The sequence below is a fragment of the Arachis stenosperma genome, chromosome 3 (assembly GCF_014773155.1).
Source record: "Arachis stenosperma cultivar V10309 chromosome 3, arast.V10309.gnm1.PFL2, whole genome shotgun sequence".
Taxonomy (NCBI): Eukaryota; Viridiplantae; Streptophyta; class Magnoliopsida; order Fabales; family Fabaceae; genus Arachis; species Arachis stenosperma.
In genome coordinates, this window is record NC_080379.1 from 7546787 (window position 1) to 7563425 (window position 16639).

At 38.1% G+C, this 16639-nt stretch overlaps 1 protein-coding gene and 1 non-coding gene across 2 annotated transcripts; both read left to right on the plus strand.

The window, feature by feature from the left end:
- The first annotated feature begins 1556 nt into the window (after positions 1–1556).
- On the plus strand, positions 1557–3520 carry LOC130965431 (uncharacterized). The gene is made up of 3 exons (XM_057890193.1): positions 1557–2500; positions 2653–2825; positions 2910–3520. The coding sequence occupies exons 1-3, from the start codon at positions 1557–1559 to the stop codon at positions 3518–3520; spliced, it is 1728 nt and encodes a 575-aa protein (XP_057746176.1).
- Positions 3521–14882: 11362 nt separating this feature from the next.
- On the plus strand, positions 14883–14990 carry LOC130972067 (small nucleolar RNA R71). The gene has a single exon (XR_009083267.1). It is a non-coding gene; the product is annotated as a small nucleolar RNA R71 (small nucleolar RNA).
- The last annotated feature ends 1649 nt before the right edge of the window (positions 14991–16639 follow it).

Here is a 16639-nt window from a genome sequence, read left to right on the forward strand (position 1 = left end):
AAATAATGTGAAACAAAATGAATGGTGTGGGAGTCAAATAATACAACCAATAAATTAAATTTAAAATTTAAAATCAAATTTCATTAAAATTAAATAAAAAAAAGCTTTTGAAAGGCAGTGGGTGTCCAAACCGACGTGCAGCGGTCACTATGGTACCCTACGATAGGCTGGACGAGCACAGAGCATTCCACTTATTGGTCCACAGAACAAGATGTAAGCAGCCCAAGTGTGTGGGATACCAAGCAGCTGGACGTAGCGTGTCAGCAAGATGCGCTGTAAGCCCATCCAAACTGAACACCGGCGGCGATAGAGAACTTGGCTTCGGTGGTAGTGCGGGCTGGTTCTCTAAGTGGAGAGAATTAGATAGAAGGATTGTGGTTGTATTTGGTGGAGGATGTGTTTGAAAGAGCTTCAATTCAACTAGTGTGTGTGTGCAGTTGAGGGGAAGCTATGTGGGGGAGAAAGAAAGGGTATGTTAAGGTAATCTAATAGTTTAAATTTGGATTCTGATCTATCATAATGGCTTAGAGCATGATTTCAATTTGAAAAAGTAAAGTAGACAATAAAAATATTAAATAATGTGAACAATAAATATATTAGATGTTCATTTTACTAGGTGTATGAATAATTATTTTAACATTAAAATTTAGATAATTAATTTGGAGGTGTAGTGTATTTTTATTTGATTGGTGATTGTTCATATTGTTCAAGATAGTCATTATTTACCTACACTAATGTCGTTAGAAAGCTCTAGTAGGGTTTCGCCTCAAGAAGATGATCAGGTGCAACGAAGCACCAAAAAAGTCAAAGATCGTTCATCATTGGATCTCAACCAACATGTAGATAACATGGAAGTAGCTGATGAGATTCTCTCGAAAGTCCATGAAGAGACCAAGATCTCCTACAAAGCTTTCTTGCTATCAACACCAGGAATTAGTACAAAAGATCATTCCTTTCTTACCAATGAGATTGAGGAAGATACTCCTAATCCGGAAGATCGGTGGTATATGGAGGAAGGTGGCCCTTCTGAGGGCGAGAAGCCCTTTGACCCTTGTCCGGTCATTCCGATCTCTAAGGAGGAATTCAATGAATAGTGTAAACCATGGAAAGCAGCACTTATTGTCAAAGTTCTTGGCAAAAGAGTGCACCAAGGCTTCATAGAACAACGTCTAAATAGAGACTGGGTTAAAAAAGGTAGGATTAATATTATTGATATGGATCGTGACTATTTCTTGGTTCATTTTTTAGATGAGGAAGATTACACTCATGCTCTTCTTGGAGGACCTTGGATGATTGCCGGACATTATCTTATTGTTCAAAGATGGAGGCCTTTCTTTCTCTCTTCTGAGAATGCAGTCAGGAAAATAGCAGCATGGATACGTATTCCAAACCTACCTATTGAGCTATATAACCACCATTTTCTGTGGCGTGTTGGATCCACCATTGGAAATATGCTCAAGATCGACAAAACTACGTCTATTTAATCAAGAGGGAAGTTTGCTAGAATATGTGTGGAAATCGATTTATCTAAAAAACTTGTACCACGAATCTCGGTCATGGGAAATATTCTTAACATAGAGTATGAAGGGCTCCACCTCATCTGCTTCTCGTGTGGAAAATATGGGCACAGGGCTGATCAGTGCAGTGAAGGTGTTGCGACCAAGGACGTTCAGCCGAGAACGGGAGTCTCCGGGGAACCAACAGTGGATATGGAAAGTCATGATTTGTGCGATAATCAAGGCATGAAGGAAAGCCAAGATAACAATAGTAGGCTCAATCAGGATCCCCCTGACTTTGGTCCGTGGATGATGGTGAGGAGGCAAGTCCGGAAGAAACAGGGAAGAATCTCGTCTGATTTAACTAAATCCGTTCCTTCTAATAATAACCTTCTCATTGTGGAAGATGCTACGGATGATATAAGGCAAAAAGTGGAAGGTGGATCCATGTTTGATATCTTAAATGTGGAAGAGAATAATTGTCAAAATGAGCCTTGTGAGAACTTGTGTTCACAAGCCACCATGCAGGTTGGGCTTGATCCAAAGGAAGCCCAAGAAAGACCTATCAAATCTAATCTTGGCCAAAAAAAGGTTTTAAGGCCAGGAGCAAGTAAAAACCCACAAGCAAATAAAAAAAATCCTACCATAAGAATTGGGCCAATTTTGCCCAAGAAAGGCTTTAAGACTAAAGCAAAGGTCCAAGAAAAGAACTCTATCCTTCCTGAAGCTTCTGTAGTAATGCAAAATAGAATTTCTTCTTCCAGGAACCCCGAGACCGAATTGAAAGAAAAAGAGATCTTGAATCGTATGAGGGAAATTGAGAAACAACAATGGGAAGCCTTTGACATGACAAAGAGAGTGAATGTGCTATTTGAAGATAACATTGCGAAGAGTGAATTCATGTGTGATCATTCGAGTAAGCGGCCCCTCTCAGTGAAGATGAAGGGAAAGAACGTGGAGGTGGAGTCACCGAAGAAACCCCCGGATCTCAGCACGGGGGTCCCGTCTTCAAACAACAAACTAAAAGAGCAAGTCTCTCAATGCCAATCCAAATCGGATAACAAAGGGGGTTCCAACCGATCCTCTTAATGGTGTTGGTCTATTCGACCTTTTCTTCTTTATTACGTCTTATGAATATCATCTGTTGGAATTGCAGAGGAGCGGGTGGTAAAGGTTTTCCCACTCTTATCAGGGATTTGAGGAGAAATTATGAAGCTCATCTGATCATTTTACTTGAGACCCACATCAGTGGGGACCGGGGTAAAATTATTAGAAATAAAATAGGGTTTGATAGCTGCTGTGTGGAAGAGGTTAGGGGCCATTCGGGAGGTATTTGAGTTTTGTGGGATTCCCATTACTGGAAAGTGGAGGCTATTCAGCAACATATTCAGTTTATTCATTTGAGAATTGAAGGTAGAGATTCTATGCCCTGGATGCTAACGGCTATCTATGGGAGTCCTCAGAGATTGATGTGTAAGTCACTTTGGGATAATCTTCGAGATCTTCGGAATTCTATTGATCTTCCTTGGTGCACCATTGGCGACTTTAATGCCATCTTACACAGTTATGAAAAAAGGGGAGGAGCTCCTTCTCAAAGTGGTGATGCTTGCCCCGATTTTATATCTTGCGTCTCGGATGTAGGCCTTTTGGATTTGGGTTTCTCTGGCTTTCCCTTTACTTGGAAAAGAGGTAACTTGTTTGAACGCCTGGATAGAGCTCTTAGCGATATTGATTGGCAAATTAAATTTCCTGAAGCTTCCATTAAACATTTACCTTCTTTAAAGTCCGACCACTCCCCCATTTATCTTCAACTTTCTCCTGTTGCTCTCCCCAACAGGAGAAGACGTCCTTTTCGCTTCTTGGCAGCTTGGTTAAATCATCCAGATTTCGATAATCTGGTCTCCAATAACTGGAGGGTCCAAGAATCTTGGAGTAATGGTGTTGAGAATTTTAAAAGCTCTCTGAAGACGTGGAATTCTGAGGTTTTTGGAGATATTAACAGAAAAAAAGTCAAGGATTCTTAGAAGGCTTCAGGGTATAAATATCAGTTTGAATAATAGAAATAACAAGTTTCTTGAAAAACTTCAAAAAGACTTGTGGGCTGATTATGAGGTCATCCTAGAGCAGGAAGAACTGTTGTGGTTCCAAAAGTCCAGATGCAACTGGATTGAATTCGGAGATCGAAACACCAAGTTTTTTCACGGCACAACTATGGCACGTAGAAGAAGGAACAGGATTGAGTCTCTACAAGATGATAACGGGGTTTGGATTACAGAATGCTCAGCTTTAGAAGACATGGCTACCTCCTTTTTTAAAAACTTATACACTGATGATATGGCTGACATTCCCTTTGTTCTGAGCAAAGCCTTTCCTATGTTGAGCAATGAAGAGCTAGAGAGTTTTGGTAGGAACATCTCGGCTGATGAAATTAAAGACTCTCTCTTTAGTATTGGGGCCCTCAAAGCACCGGGAAAAGATGGGATACAGGCAATTTTCTACCAGAATAAGTGGGATCTCATTGGTACAGACTTGTGTCAGCTTGTTCAAAATATCTTTCAGAATCCACAAAAGGTAAAAGATATTAATGAAACACTTATTACCCTCATACCTAAAGTGGAACCCGTAATGAACCTGAAGCAGATGCGTCCCATCAGCTTGTGCAATGTCTCTTACAAAATTATTACCAAGATCCTGGCCAGAAGACTCAGAGGTATCATGGGTAAGTTGACGCAACCTACTCAATGCAGTTTCGTCCCTGGAAGACAAAGCTCCGATAACATTGTTATCGCACAGGAGGTTATCCATTCCATGAAAAGCAAAAAAGGTAAAAAGGGATGGATGGCAATCAAAATTGACTTGGAGAAAGCTTACGATAGACTAAAATGGAGCTTCATTGAAGATACTCTCGAGGATATTGGTATGCCTGATCATTTTATTAGCCTGGTTTATGCGTGCATTTCCACTGCTCGTATGAGAGTGCTCTGGAACGGAGAAGCCCTTGATGAATTTTTGCCTTCTAGAGGTATTCGCCAAGGAGATCCGTTATCTCCATACATCTTTGTGTTGTGCATTGAGAGGCTCTCCCAACTCATTAGTGTGGCTGTTGATATGGAAGTGTGGAATCCGATTAGTCTCAACAGAGATGGGCCCAAATTATCCCATTTGTGCTTTGCCGACGACATGATTCTATTTGCAGAAGCAAGCATGGAACAAGCAGACGTTATTAAGAAAGTTCTGGAAGCCTTTTGCAACAGTTCAGGTCAAAGAGTCAATAATGAGAAGACTCATGTTTTTTTTCCAACAATATCAACCATAATATAAGGGAAGGTGTTAGTGAGGTGCTACAATTTAGTAGAACAAATGACTTGGGTAAATACCTTGGGGTTCCTTTGCTGCACTCAAGGGTGACCGATAGCACATACAAATCGATCATTAATAATCTGGAGGCTAGGTTAAATGGTTGGAAAGCCAGAACTCTTTCCCTCGCCGGCAAAGCTACTCTGGTAAAATCTGTTTTAACTTCTTTACCTAGTTATACTATGCAAACTGCTTTGCTTCCTTCATCTACTTGTAACTTAATTGATTTAAATTGTAGGAAATTCCTTTGGGGCGAAACAGGTCAAGTGAAAAAGACTCATCTCTTGAGTTGGAGGAAGGTCAATAAACCAAAAAACTCTGGAGGTTTAGGTATCCGGCATGCTAAGGATCTCAACCATGCTTTTATGATAAAGATGGGATGGGGTCTAACAACAAAGAAAGACTATTTATGGGTTAGAGTTCTGCGGTCTAAGTACAAATATGGGAATGATATCATTCCCGTTGTTGGGAGAAAAAAGAACGACTCCAATATTTGGAAAGGAATCTGCTCGGCCTGGCAAGATGTGGAGCGGAACTCTATTTGGAGAGTTGGAAACGGTTCTAAAATTAATTTTTGGGAACACAATTGGGTGCCAACAGCTAGCCATCTCAATCAATATGCTCTGCAGGTAAGTGAAACAAATAATTGTAATATCTCACTAAATGACTTCTTGTTGGTTTCAGGGGACTGGGATGCAAATAAGCTAAGGACTTGGCTGCCGGAGGAGTTAGTGGGAAAAATCATCGCGATGACACCTCCCTCACCATGGAAAGATGATGACCAATTGGCCTGAAACCTCTCAAGTGATGGAACCTTCAACTTCAGATAAGCCTATAACTCCCTGGATCGTAATCCTTCAATGCCGGTCCAGGTCTTTAAAAAGGTTTGGAAGTGGAATTGTCCTGAAAGGATTCGGTACCTTCTCTGATTAGTAACTAACGAGGCTATTCTTACTAATGCTGCAAGAGCCAGAAGACACATGACAAATATTGCTAACTGTCCGAGATGTAACGCTGAGGAGGAAACTACCATTCACGTCCTTCGGGACTGCCAATTTACCAGAAATGTATGGACTTCTCTAGTTTCTCAAGACCTTTTGGGTGAGTTTTTTAACACAGATTTGCGGGAGTGGATTTTGCTTAATCTGATTCAAAGAGGTAACTGGCCATACATTTTTGGAATGGGAATATCAGCCCTATGGTATGATAGAAATAAGCTGGTTTTCGAAGGAAAAATCTCTGCTCTAGGTGCGGTTGCTATTTCTATTCACAAACGGACAATTGAAGTATTAAATTGCTTGAGAAAGAATCTCATCAAGGAGCAGCCCAACAAGTTAGATCACCTCATCCGGTGGATACCACCGCCGGAGAGTATTATAAAAATCAATGTTGATGGCTCGTTTTACTCGCACAATAATAACGCCGCTTGTGGCGAAGTTTTTAGAGACCAGTGGGGTAGATTCTTAAAAGGTTTTTCATGCAACCTTGGTAGTTGTTCCATAATGCATGCAGAATTATGGGCCGTCATCAAAGGCCTTCAAATAGCAACGGCAAATGATATTCATCATGTCATCATCGAATCAGACTCTAAGATGACTCTTAATTTTGTCAAAAACGGATGTCCAAATTCTCATCCTTGTGCAACCTTGGTAAAAGATATCAATATCCTTGCAGGACGCATCCCCTCTATTAAGTGGAATCACATTTTTAGAGAAGCAAACACTGTTGCTGATTGTCTAGGCAAAAAGGGCCAAGAGCTCCCCAACGGACTGCACATTTTTTATGCACCACCACCTGATTCTCTTCACTTCCTTTTTTCTGATTTTCATGGTTGCCTTCGGCTAAGAGGCACCATTTGAGTGTTTTCTCCTTTAGGGTCCTTGACCCTCATTTTACACCAAAAAAAAAAAGTCATTATTTACCTAACACTCCGCTTTAAATTTATACTATTTTTGGTGACTATTAAATTATCTTAGTGTATGACTTACCGAGTTTCTATTTTTTTTAGAAGGACTTGATAAAATAATATACGAAAAAAAGGTTTCAACTATATTAGTATTTATTGAAACAAGTTTCTGTTTTTTTGGGGCATCTAAGACCTTGCGCAAATTTCATAGTCGAAATTTAAAGAATAAGAGACACGATTGATACACTTTAAACCTTATTAGTCAAGAGACCTTAACATCAACGACTTGATAAGACTTGATAGCTTCACCTGGCCAAATTCCTCCGCAAACTGCAATTGCTAAAATTTGAACATGCGTTGCATTTTTTAGCTTGAGGTGACATGATTTGTTTTTTGCACTCCATTAATCAGATTCTTAAGTATATAATGTTCAGCCTCTAACATAAAAACTAACGAATTTTATGAATCTTATCCTTAATTCATCAAAAAGCATTATATTAAGGCAAAATACTCCTAAATAGATAATTGGTGTAACACCGAAGAAGTAAGTAATCAGCAAATTCCTTCCAAAAACAATTAAATGTAGGATAGAGATAAACTTAATCAGAATAAATATTAACTAAGAGTAAATTAATTGTTAGTACCTAGTAACATATGACAATATTTTGCACCCAAGGAACTGGGAAGTAACGTATATACAACAATTTACAAACCTATCAACAACAACACCACAATCATCATAAAGATGAACATTCAATCATGTAAGCATATTCTAATTATACACGTTGGATAAAAAAAAAAAAAACATTGTTCTGCATCTCATTTGACTGCTTCTTGGTTCTCTATTTTTTCTTTTGCGAAGATGATACATATTCTAAATATTTAAATTGGGACTAACAAAATTGACGCAAGTTTGTTGGCGCCTGATTTAATGCTCTTTGAAGTTTTAGAATATTAAATCTCCTTTTAAAGACTTAAACAAAAGTTAACGTTTATATTTGTTTTTTTGTTTTTTTTTATTTAAAATTTGTTTAGACTAAGATTATTATTTTAATTTGGACCATTTTAAATCTGTTATATTTTTGGGTTAATATTACTCGTATTAAATTATTATAATAATATTATAATAATATATTATAATATTATTATAAAAGGTTTTAAAAACTGAAAAGTCAAACATATTTTTTTTGTATTAATTTTAAAAGATTAAAATATTTTTTAAGATTAAATTTATTTAATTTGAATTAAAAATTTAATTTAATTTTAAAAAGAGCAAAACTAAAAAATTATATTTAAATTTAATTAAAGATTAATTTTAAAATTATAAAATATTTATTTAAATATTAATAAAAAGGCAAAATCATCTTTTTGGTATTGATGTTGTTTAAATGCATAAAAAAACTAGAAATTTAAACAATAAAAATTATTTTAGAATTAAATTTGTTTAAATGAATTAGAAAACATAATTTTAAATTTTAATTTATCAAATACTCTTATAGATAATTTTATAAAGACAAAAATACCCTTATAAAAATTAAGGACAGACTTATAAGCTCGAACAACCAATTCAACAATAAATTATATAACTTTTACCTAATTCTAATTTCACTTCAATTATCATTCACTTTTTTTTTATTCATATTTTTTCGTTGCAATTTTTTTCTTTTTTCTTTTATTTAAAAATTTAATTCTAATTTGGATTGATATCATGTAATAAATTTATAATGTTAAAATTTAAATTTAATTTTAAAAGACTAAAATGCACTTTTCATATAATTTTAAATGATAAAAATACTCTTTAAATAATTAAAGTTATTTTATTAAATTAAAAAATAAAAATTTAAATTTGAATTTTTTTTTAGTAACTAAAAGAAACAACACAGAAATGTAAATTTGAATTTAATGAATAGAACCAAATATATTATTTAGTATTAAGTTTAAATATTAAGATATTATTTTAGGGTTAGTCTACTTAAATGATTAGAAAGTAAAATTTTAATTTAAAACACTAACATAAAAAACAAAAATAGAAGATCAGAATAATTAAAATAGAGACAAAAATTGGAGAACGGTTTAGGAACATATCTAAAATAGAAAAACAGAAAAATTAAAATAAGGGGTAAAATTTTAAAGTATCCTAAAACCATTCTATTTGAAACAAAAATTTGAAGAATAGGATAAAAAACATATTCAAAATAAAAGAACAGATCTAGAATACAGAAATAAATTTAAGATAGACTAAACAAAGCAATCAAAAAAAGGGAACATGACTCAAGCAAGAAGGGAACATGACTCAGGTGAATGGAATGACGACAGAAAAATAGAAGTGGAAAGTAATAGAGAAGCACGACAGCACAAAAATGGAGGATGCCGAAAGTGTCGAGAACAGAGGAGCACAACAGCATCATTGGCCACTCACATCACATGGGAGAAGTATGCGACAAGTAATCACGGTGAAGAAAAGACAGCTATGATGCGGGTACGGTAACGGCCTGCTGGTGCACGAAATTGTGATCAATACTTTTTAATACACGAAATAATCCCTAGTAATGGCTCCAAAGACTTGGTGCTCAATACCATGGCATAAACACAACTTCGCACAACTAACCAGCAAGTGCACTGGGTCGTCCAAGTAATAAACCTTACGGAGTAAGGGTCGATCCCACGGAGATTGTTGGTATGAAGCAAGCTATGCTCACCTTGTAAATCTCAGTCAGGCAGACTCAAATGGGTATAGTGATAAACGAATAAAGCATAAAGATAAAGATAGAGGTACTTATGTATATCATTGGTGAGAGCTTCAGATAAGCGCATGAAGATGCCTTCCCTTCCGTCTCTCTGCTTTCCTACAGTCTTCATCCAATCCTTCTTACTCCTTTCCATGGCAAGCTCATGTAGGGTTTCACCGTTGTCAGTGGCTACCTCCCATCCTCTCAGTGAAAATGTTCCCATGCTCTGTCACAGCATATGGCTAATCAGCTGTCGGTTCTCGGTCAGGCCGGAATAAAATCCATTGATCCTTTTGCGTCTGTCACTAACGCCCCACCTGCTAGGAGTTTGAAGCACGTCACAGTCATTCAATCATTGAATCCTACTCAGAATACCACAGACAAGGTTAGACCTTCCGGATTCTCTTGAATGCCGCCATCAGTTCTCGCCTATACCACGAAGACTCTGATCTCACGGAATGGCTGGCTCGTTTGTCAGGTGAGCACTCGGTTGTCAGGCGATCAACCATGCATCGTGTATCAGGAATCCAAGAGATATTCACTAAGCCTCGTATGCTTGTAGAACAAGAATGGTTGTCAGTCACTTTGTTCATAAGTGAGAATGATGATGAGTGTCACGGATCATCACATTCATCAAGTTGAAGAACAGGTGATATCTTGGACAAAGAACAAGCGGAATTGAATAGAAGAACAATAGTAATTGCATTAATACTCGAGGTACAGCAGAGCTCCACACCTTAATCTATGGTGTGTAGAAACTCCACCGTTGAAAATACATAAGAACAAGGTCTAGGCATGGCCGTGAGGCCAGCCTCCCAATGATCTAAGATAGCATAAAACTCAAAGATAGCTACCAAGATGTCAAATACAATAGTAAAAGGTCCTACTTATAGAAAACTAGTAGCCTAAGGTGTACAAAGATGAGCAAATGACATAGAAATCCACTTCCGGGCCCACTTGGTGTGTGCTTGGGCTGAGAAAATGAAGCATTTTCGTGTAGAGACTCCTCTTGGAGTTAAACGCCAGCTTTGGTGCCAGTTTGGGCGTTTAACTCCCATTTAGGTGCCAGTTCCGGCGTTTAACGCTGGAATTTCTTGAGGTGACTTTGAACGCCGGTTTGGGCCATCAAATCTTGGGCAAAGTATGGACTATCATATATTGCTGGAAAGCCCAGGATGTCTACTTTCCAACGCCGTTGAGAGCGCGCCAATTGGGCTTCTGTAGCTCCAGAAAATCCATTTCGAGTGCAGGGAGGTCAGAATCCAACAGCATCTACAGTCCTTTTGAGTCTCTGGATCAGATTTTTGCTCAGATCCCTCAATTTCAGCCAGAAAATACCTGAAATCATAGAAAAACACACAAACTCATAGTAAAGTCCAGAAAAGTGAATTTTTAACTAAAAACTAATAAAAATATATTAAAAACTAACTAGATCATACTAAAAACATACTAAAAATAATGCCAAAAAGCGTACAAATTATCCGCTCATCACAACACCAAACTTAAATTGTTGCTTGTCCCCAAGCAACTGAAGATCAAATAGGATAAAAAGAAGAGAATATGCAATGAACTCCAAAAACATCTATGAAGATCAGTATTAATTAGATGAGCGGGGCTTTTAGCTTTTTGCCTCTGAATAGTTTTGGCATCTCACTTTATCCTTTGGAATTCAGAATGATTGGCTTCTTTAGGAACTCAGAATCCAGATAGTGTTATTGATTCTCCTAGTTAAGTATGATAATTCTTGAACACAGCTACTTATTGAGTCTTGGCTGTGGCCCAAAGCACTCTGTCTTCCAGTATTACCACCGGATACATACATGCCACAGACACATAATTGGGTAAACCTTTTCAGATTGTGACTCAGCTTTGCTAGAGTCCCCAATTAGAGGTGTCCAGGGTTCTTAAGCACACTCTTATTGCCTTGGATCACAACTTAATTTCTTTCTTTTTCTTTCTTTTTCTCCCCTTTTTTTTTCGTTTTTTTTTTCTTGCTTTCTTTCTTTTGTGCTTTTTTTTTCTTGTATTCACTGCTTTTTCTTGCTTCAAGAATCATTTTTATGATTTTTCAGATCCTCAGTAACATGTCTCCTTTTTCATCATTCTTTCAAGAGCCAACATTCATGAACCACAAATTCAAAAGACATATGCACTGTTTAAGCATACATTCAGAAAACAAAAAGTATTGCCACCACATCAAAATAATTAAACTGTTATAAAATTCAAAATTCATGCAATTCTTTTCTTTTTCAATTAAGAACAATTCTTAAGAAAGGTGATGGATTCATAGGACATTCATAACTTTAAGGCACAGACACTAGACACTAATGATCATAAGACACAAACATAGATAAACATAAAGCATAATTTTCGAAAAACAGAAAATAAAGAACAAGGAGATTAAAGAACGGGTCCACCTTAGTGATGGCGGCTTGTTCTTCCTCTTGAAGGTCTTATGGAGTGCTTGAGCTCCTCAATGTCTCTTCCTTGTCTTTGTTGCTCCTCTCTCATGATTCTTTGATCTTCTCTAATTTCATCGAGGAGGATGGAATGTTCTTGGTGCTCCACCCTTAGTTGTCCCATGTTGGAACTCAATTCTCCTAGGGAGGTGTTTACTTGCTCCCAATAGTCTTGTGGAGGAAAGTGCATCCCTTGAGGCATCTCAGGGATCTCATGATGAGAGAGGTCTCTTGTTTGCTCCATCCTTTTCTTGGTGATGGGCTTGAGGTTATGCCTTCTCAGTTGAACCGGCTTGCCTCTTGAATCTCTCTTCCATTGTGCGCCCTCTTCACATATGACTGTGAGGACTTGGTTCAACCTTTGATCAAAGTTGACCCTTCTAGTGTAAGGATGTTCATCTCCTTGCATCATGGGCAAGTTGAATGCTAACCTTACATTTTCCGGACTAAAATCCAAGTATTTCCCCCGAACCATTGTAAGATAATTCTTTGGATCCGGGTTCACACTTTGATCATGGTTCTTGGTGATCCATGCATTGGCATAGAATTCTTGAACCATCAAGATTCCGACTTGTTGAATGGGGTTGGTAAGCACTTCCCAACCTCTTCTTCGGATCTCATGGCGGATCTCCGGATATTCACCCTTTTTGAGTGAAAAGGGGACCTCGGGGATCACCTTCTTCAAGGCCACAACTTCATAGAAGTGGTCTTGATGCACCCTTGAGATGAATCTATCCATCTCCCATGACTCGGAGGAGGAGGCTTTTGCCTTCCCTTTTCTCTTTCTAGAGGTTTCTCCGGCCTTGGATGCCATAAATGGTTATGGAAAAATGAAAAAGCTACGCTTTTACCACACCAAACTTAAAAGGTTTGCTCGTCCTCGAGCAAAAGAAGAAAGAAGAGAGTAGAAGAAGAAGAAATGAGGAAGAAGGGAGTGGCTTATGTATTCGGCCAAGGAGGGGGAGAAGTGGTATTTTAGGTTGATTGGTGAATGGGTGAAGAAAAGAGAGAGTGGTGAGGTTGGTGGGGATCCTGTGGGGTCCACAGATCAAGTGGTGTCAAGGAAAAGTCATCCCTGCACCAAATGGTATTCAAAATCACGTTTTGAGCCATTTCTGGCGTTAAACGCCGGGCTGGTGCCCATTCCTGGCGTTTAACGCCAGGTTCTTGCCCTTTTCTGGCGTTTAACGCCAGTCTGGTGCCCCTTTCTGGCGTTAAACGCCCAGAATGGTGCCAGACTGGGCGTTAAACGCCCAACTGCTAGCCTCACTGGCGTTTAAACGCCAGTGAATTTTTCCTCCAGGGTGTGCTGTTTTTCTTCCTGTTTTTCATTCTGTTTTTGCTTTTTCAATGGATTTTGTGACTTCTTATGATCATCAACCTACAAAAAAAACATAAAATAACAAAGAGAAATATATAAAATATAATCATTGGGTTGCCTCCCAACAAGCGCTTCTTTAATGTCAGTAGCTTGACAGAGGGCTCTTATGGAGCCTCACAGATACTCAGAGCAATGTTGGAACCTCCCAACACCAAACTTAGAGTTTGAATATGGGGGTTCAACACCAAACTTAGAGTTTGGTTGTGGCCTCCCAACACCAAACTTAGAGTTTGACTGTGGGGGCTCTGCTTGTCTCTGATTTGAGAGAAGCTCTTCATGCTTACTCTCCATGGTGACAGAGGGATATCCTTGAGCCTTAAACACAAAGGATTCTTCATTCACTTGAATGATCAGTTCACCTCCATCAACATCAATCACAGCCTTTGTTGTGGCTAGGAAGGGTCTACCAAGGATGATGGATTCATCCATGCACTTCCCAGGATCTTGTCTCTTTTGAGGTAATTTCTGCCTAGACAAGTCATCCAGCTCTTTGGTGAGCAAAGGAGGTTCATCCTTCCAAGTCTCATTTCCAAATAACTTGTCATTTAGCTTCATGATTGCTCCAAGGTATTTAGCAACTTGCTCTTCAGTGACATACTCATCCTCTTCAGAGGAAGAATACTCATCAGAGTTCATGAAGGGCAGAAGTAAATCCAATGGAATCTCTATGGTCTCATTTTGAGCCTCAGATTCCCATGGTTCCTCATTAGGGAACCCATTGGAGGTCAGTGCACGCCCATTGAGGTCTTCCTCAGTGGCGTCCACTGCCTCTTCTTCCTCTCCAAATTCGGCCATGTTGATGACCTTGCACTCTCCTTTTGGATTTTCTTCTGTATTGCTTGGAAGAGTACTTGGAGGGAGTTCAGTAACTTTCTTGCTCAGCTGTCCCACTTGTGCCTCCAAATTCCTAATGGAGGACCTTGTTTCAGTCATGAAACTTTGAGTGGTTTTGATTAGATCAGAGACCATGGTTGCTAAGTCAGAGGGGTTCTGCTTAGAATTCTCTGTCTGTTGCTGAGAAGATGATGGAAAAGGTTTGCTATTGCTAAACCTGTTTCTTCCACCATTGTCGTTGTTGAAACCTTGTTGAGGTCTCTCTTGATTTTTCCATGAGAAATTTGGGTGATTTCTCCATGAAGAATTATAGGTGTTTCCATAGGGTTCTCCTAGGTAATTCACCTCTTCCATTGAAGGGTTCTCAGGATCATAAGCTTCTTCCTCAGATGAAGCATCCTTAGTACTGCTTGGTGCATTTTGCATTCCAGACAGACTTTGAGAGATCAAATTGACTTGTTGAGTCAATATCTTGTTCTGAGCCAAAATGGCATTCAGAGCATCAATCTCAAGAACTCCTTTCTTCTGACTTGTCCCATTGTTCACAGGATTTCTTTCAGAAGTGTACATGAATTGGTTATTTGCAACCATTTCAATGAGCTCTTGAGCTTCTGTAGGCGTCTTCTTCAGATGAAGAGATCCTCCAGCAGAGCTATCCAAAGACATCTTGGATAGTTCAGAGAGACCATCATAGAAAATACCTATGATGCTCCATTCAGAAAGCATGTCTGAGGGACACTTTCTGATTAATTGTTTGTATCTTTTCCAAGCTTCATAGAGGGATTCTCCATCCTTCTGTCTGAAGGTTTAGACTTCCACTCTAAGCTTACTCCATTTTTGAGGTGGAAAGAACTTTGCCAAGAAGGCATTGACTAGCTTTTCCCAAGAGTCCAGGCTATCTTTAGGTTGTGAGTCCAACCATATTCTAGCTCTGTCTCTTACAGCAAAAGGGAATAGCATCAGTCTGTAGACCTCAGGGTTAACCCCATTAGTCTTGACTGTGTCACAGATTTGCAAGAACTCAGCTAAAAACTGATGAGGATCTTCCATTGGAAGTCCATGGAACTTGCAATTCTGTTGCATTAGAGAAACTAACTGAGGCTTAAGCTCAAAGTTGTTTGCTCCAATGGCAGGGATAGAGATGCTTCTCCCATAGAAGTCGGGAGTAGGTGCAGTAAAGTCACCCAACACCTTCCTTGCATTGTTGGCATTGTTGTTGTTTTCGGCTGCCATGGGTTCTTCTTCTTTGAAGAATTCGGTTAGGTCCTCTACAGAGAGTTGTGCCTTAGCTTCTCTTAGCTTTCGCTTCAAGGTCCTTTCAGGTTCAGGGTCAGCTTCAACAAGAATGCCTTTGTCTCTGCTCCTGCTCATATGAAAGAGAAGAGAACAAGAAAATGTGGAATCCTCTATGTCACAGTTATAGAGATTCCTTGAGGTGTCAGAGGAAAAGAAAAATAGAAGAATGAGGTAGAAGAATTCGAACTTGATTAGATAGAGTTCGAATTGTGCATTAAGAAGAAGTAGTACTCCATAAATAGAAGGATGTGGGAAGAAGGGAAGAGAATTTTCGAAAAGTAATTAAAAAGATGTCAAAAACATTTTGAAAAATTGATTGATAATTTTTGAAAATTCAAAGTGGAAAAGAAATCAAGTGATTTTTGAAAAAGATTTTGAAATTAGAAATTAAAAAGATTTGATTGAAAACTTATTTTGAAAGAGATGTGGTTAAGAAGATATGATTGGTTTTAAAAAGATGTGATTTAAAAGATATGATTTGAAAAACATTTTAAAAAGATTTGATTTTAAAAATTAATGACTTGCCTAACAAGAAAAGATATGATTCAAACATTAAACCTTTCTCAACAGAAAAGACAGCATACTTGAATTGTTCAATCAAATCATTAATTGTTAGCAAGTATCTTTGAAAAAGGAAAGAAATTGATTTTGAAAACATTTGATTGAAAAGATATGATTTGAAAAAGATTTGATTTTGAAAAACTTTTGAAAACTTGAAAAGAAATTGATTTGAAAAACAAAATCTTCCCCCTTGTGCCATCCTGGCGTTAAACGCCCAGAATGGTATCCATTCTGGCGTTTAACACCCAAAATGCTACCTTTTTGGGCGTTAAACGCCCAACCAGGAACCCTGGTTGGCGTTTAAACGCCAGTCTGTCCTTCTTCACTGGGCGTTTTGAACGCCCAGCTTTTTCTGTATAATTCCTCTGTAGTATGTTCTGAATCTTCAATTCTTTGTATTATTGACTTGAAAAGACACAAATTAAAAATATTTTTGGATTTTTAATAATCAAAATGCAACAAGAATCAAATAACAATGCATGCGAGACACCAAACTTAGCAGTTTGTATACTACTGACACTATATGAGACACATAAACACTCAAGTCAAAAGAATTCAAAGATCAGAGTAAGAAATCATCAAGAATTACTTGAAGATCCTTAAGACACATGAATGAATGC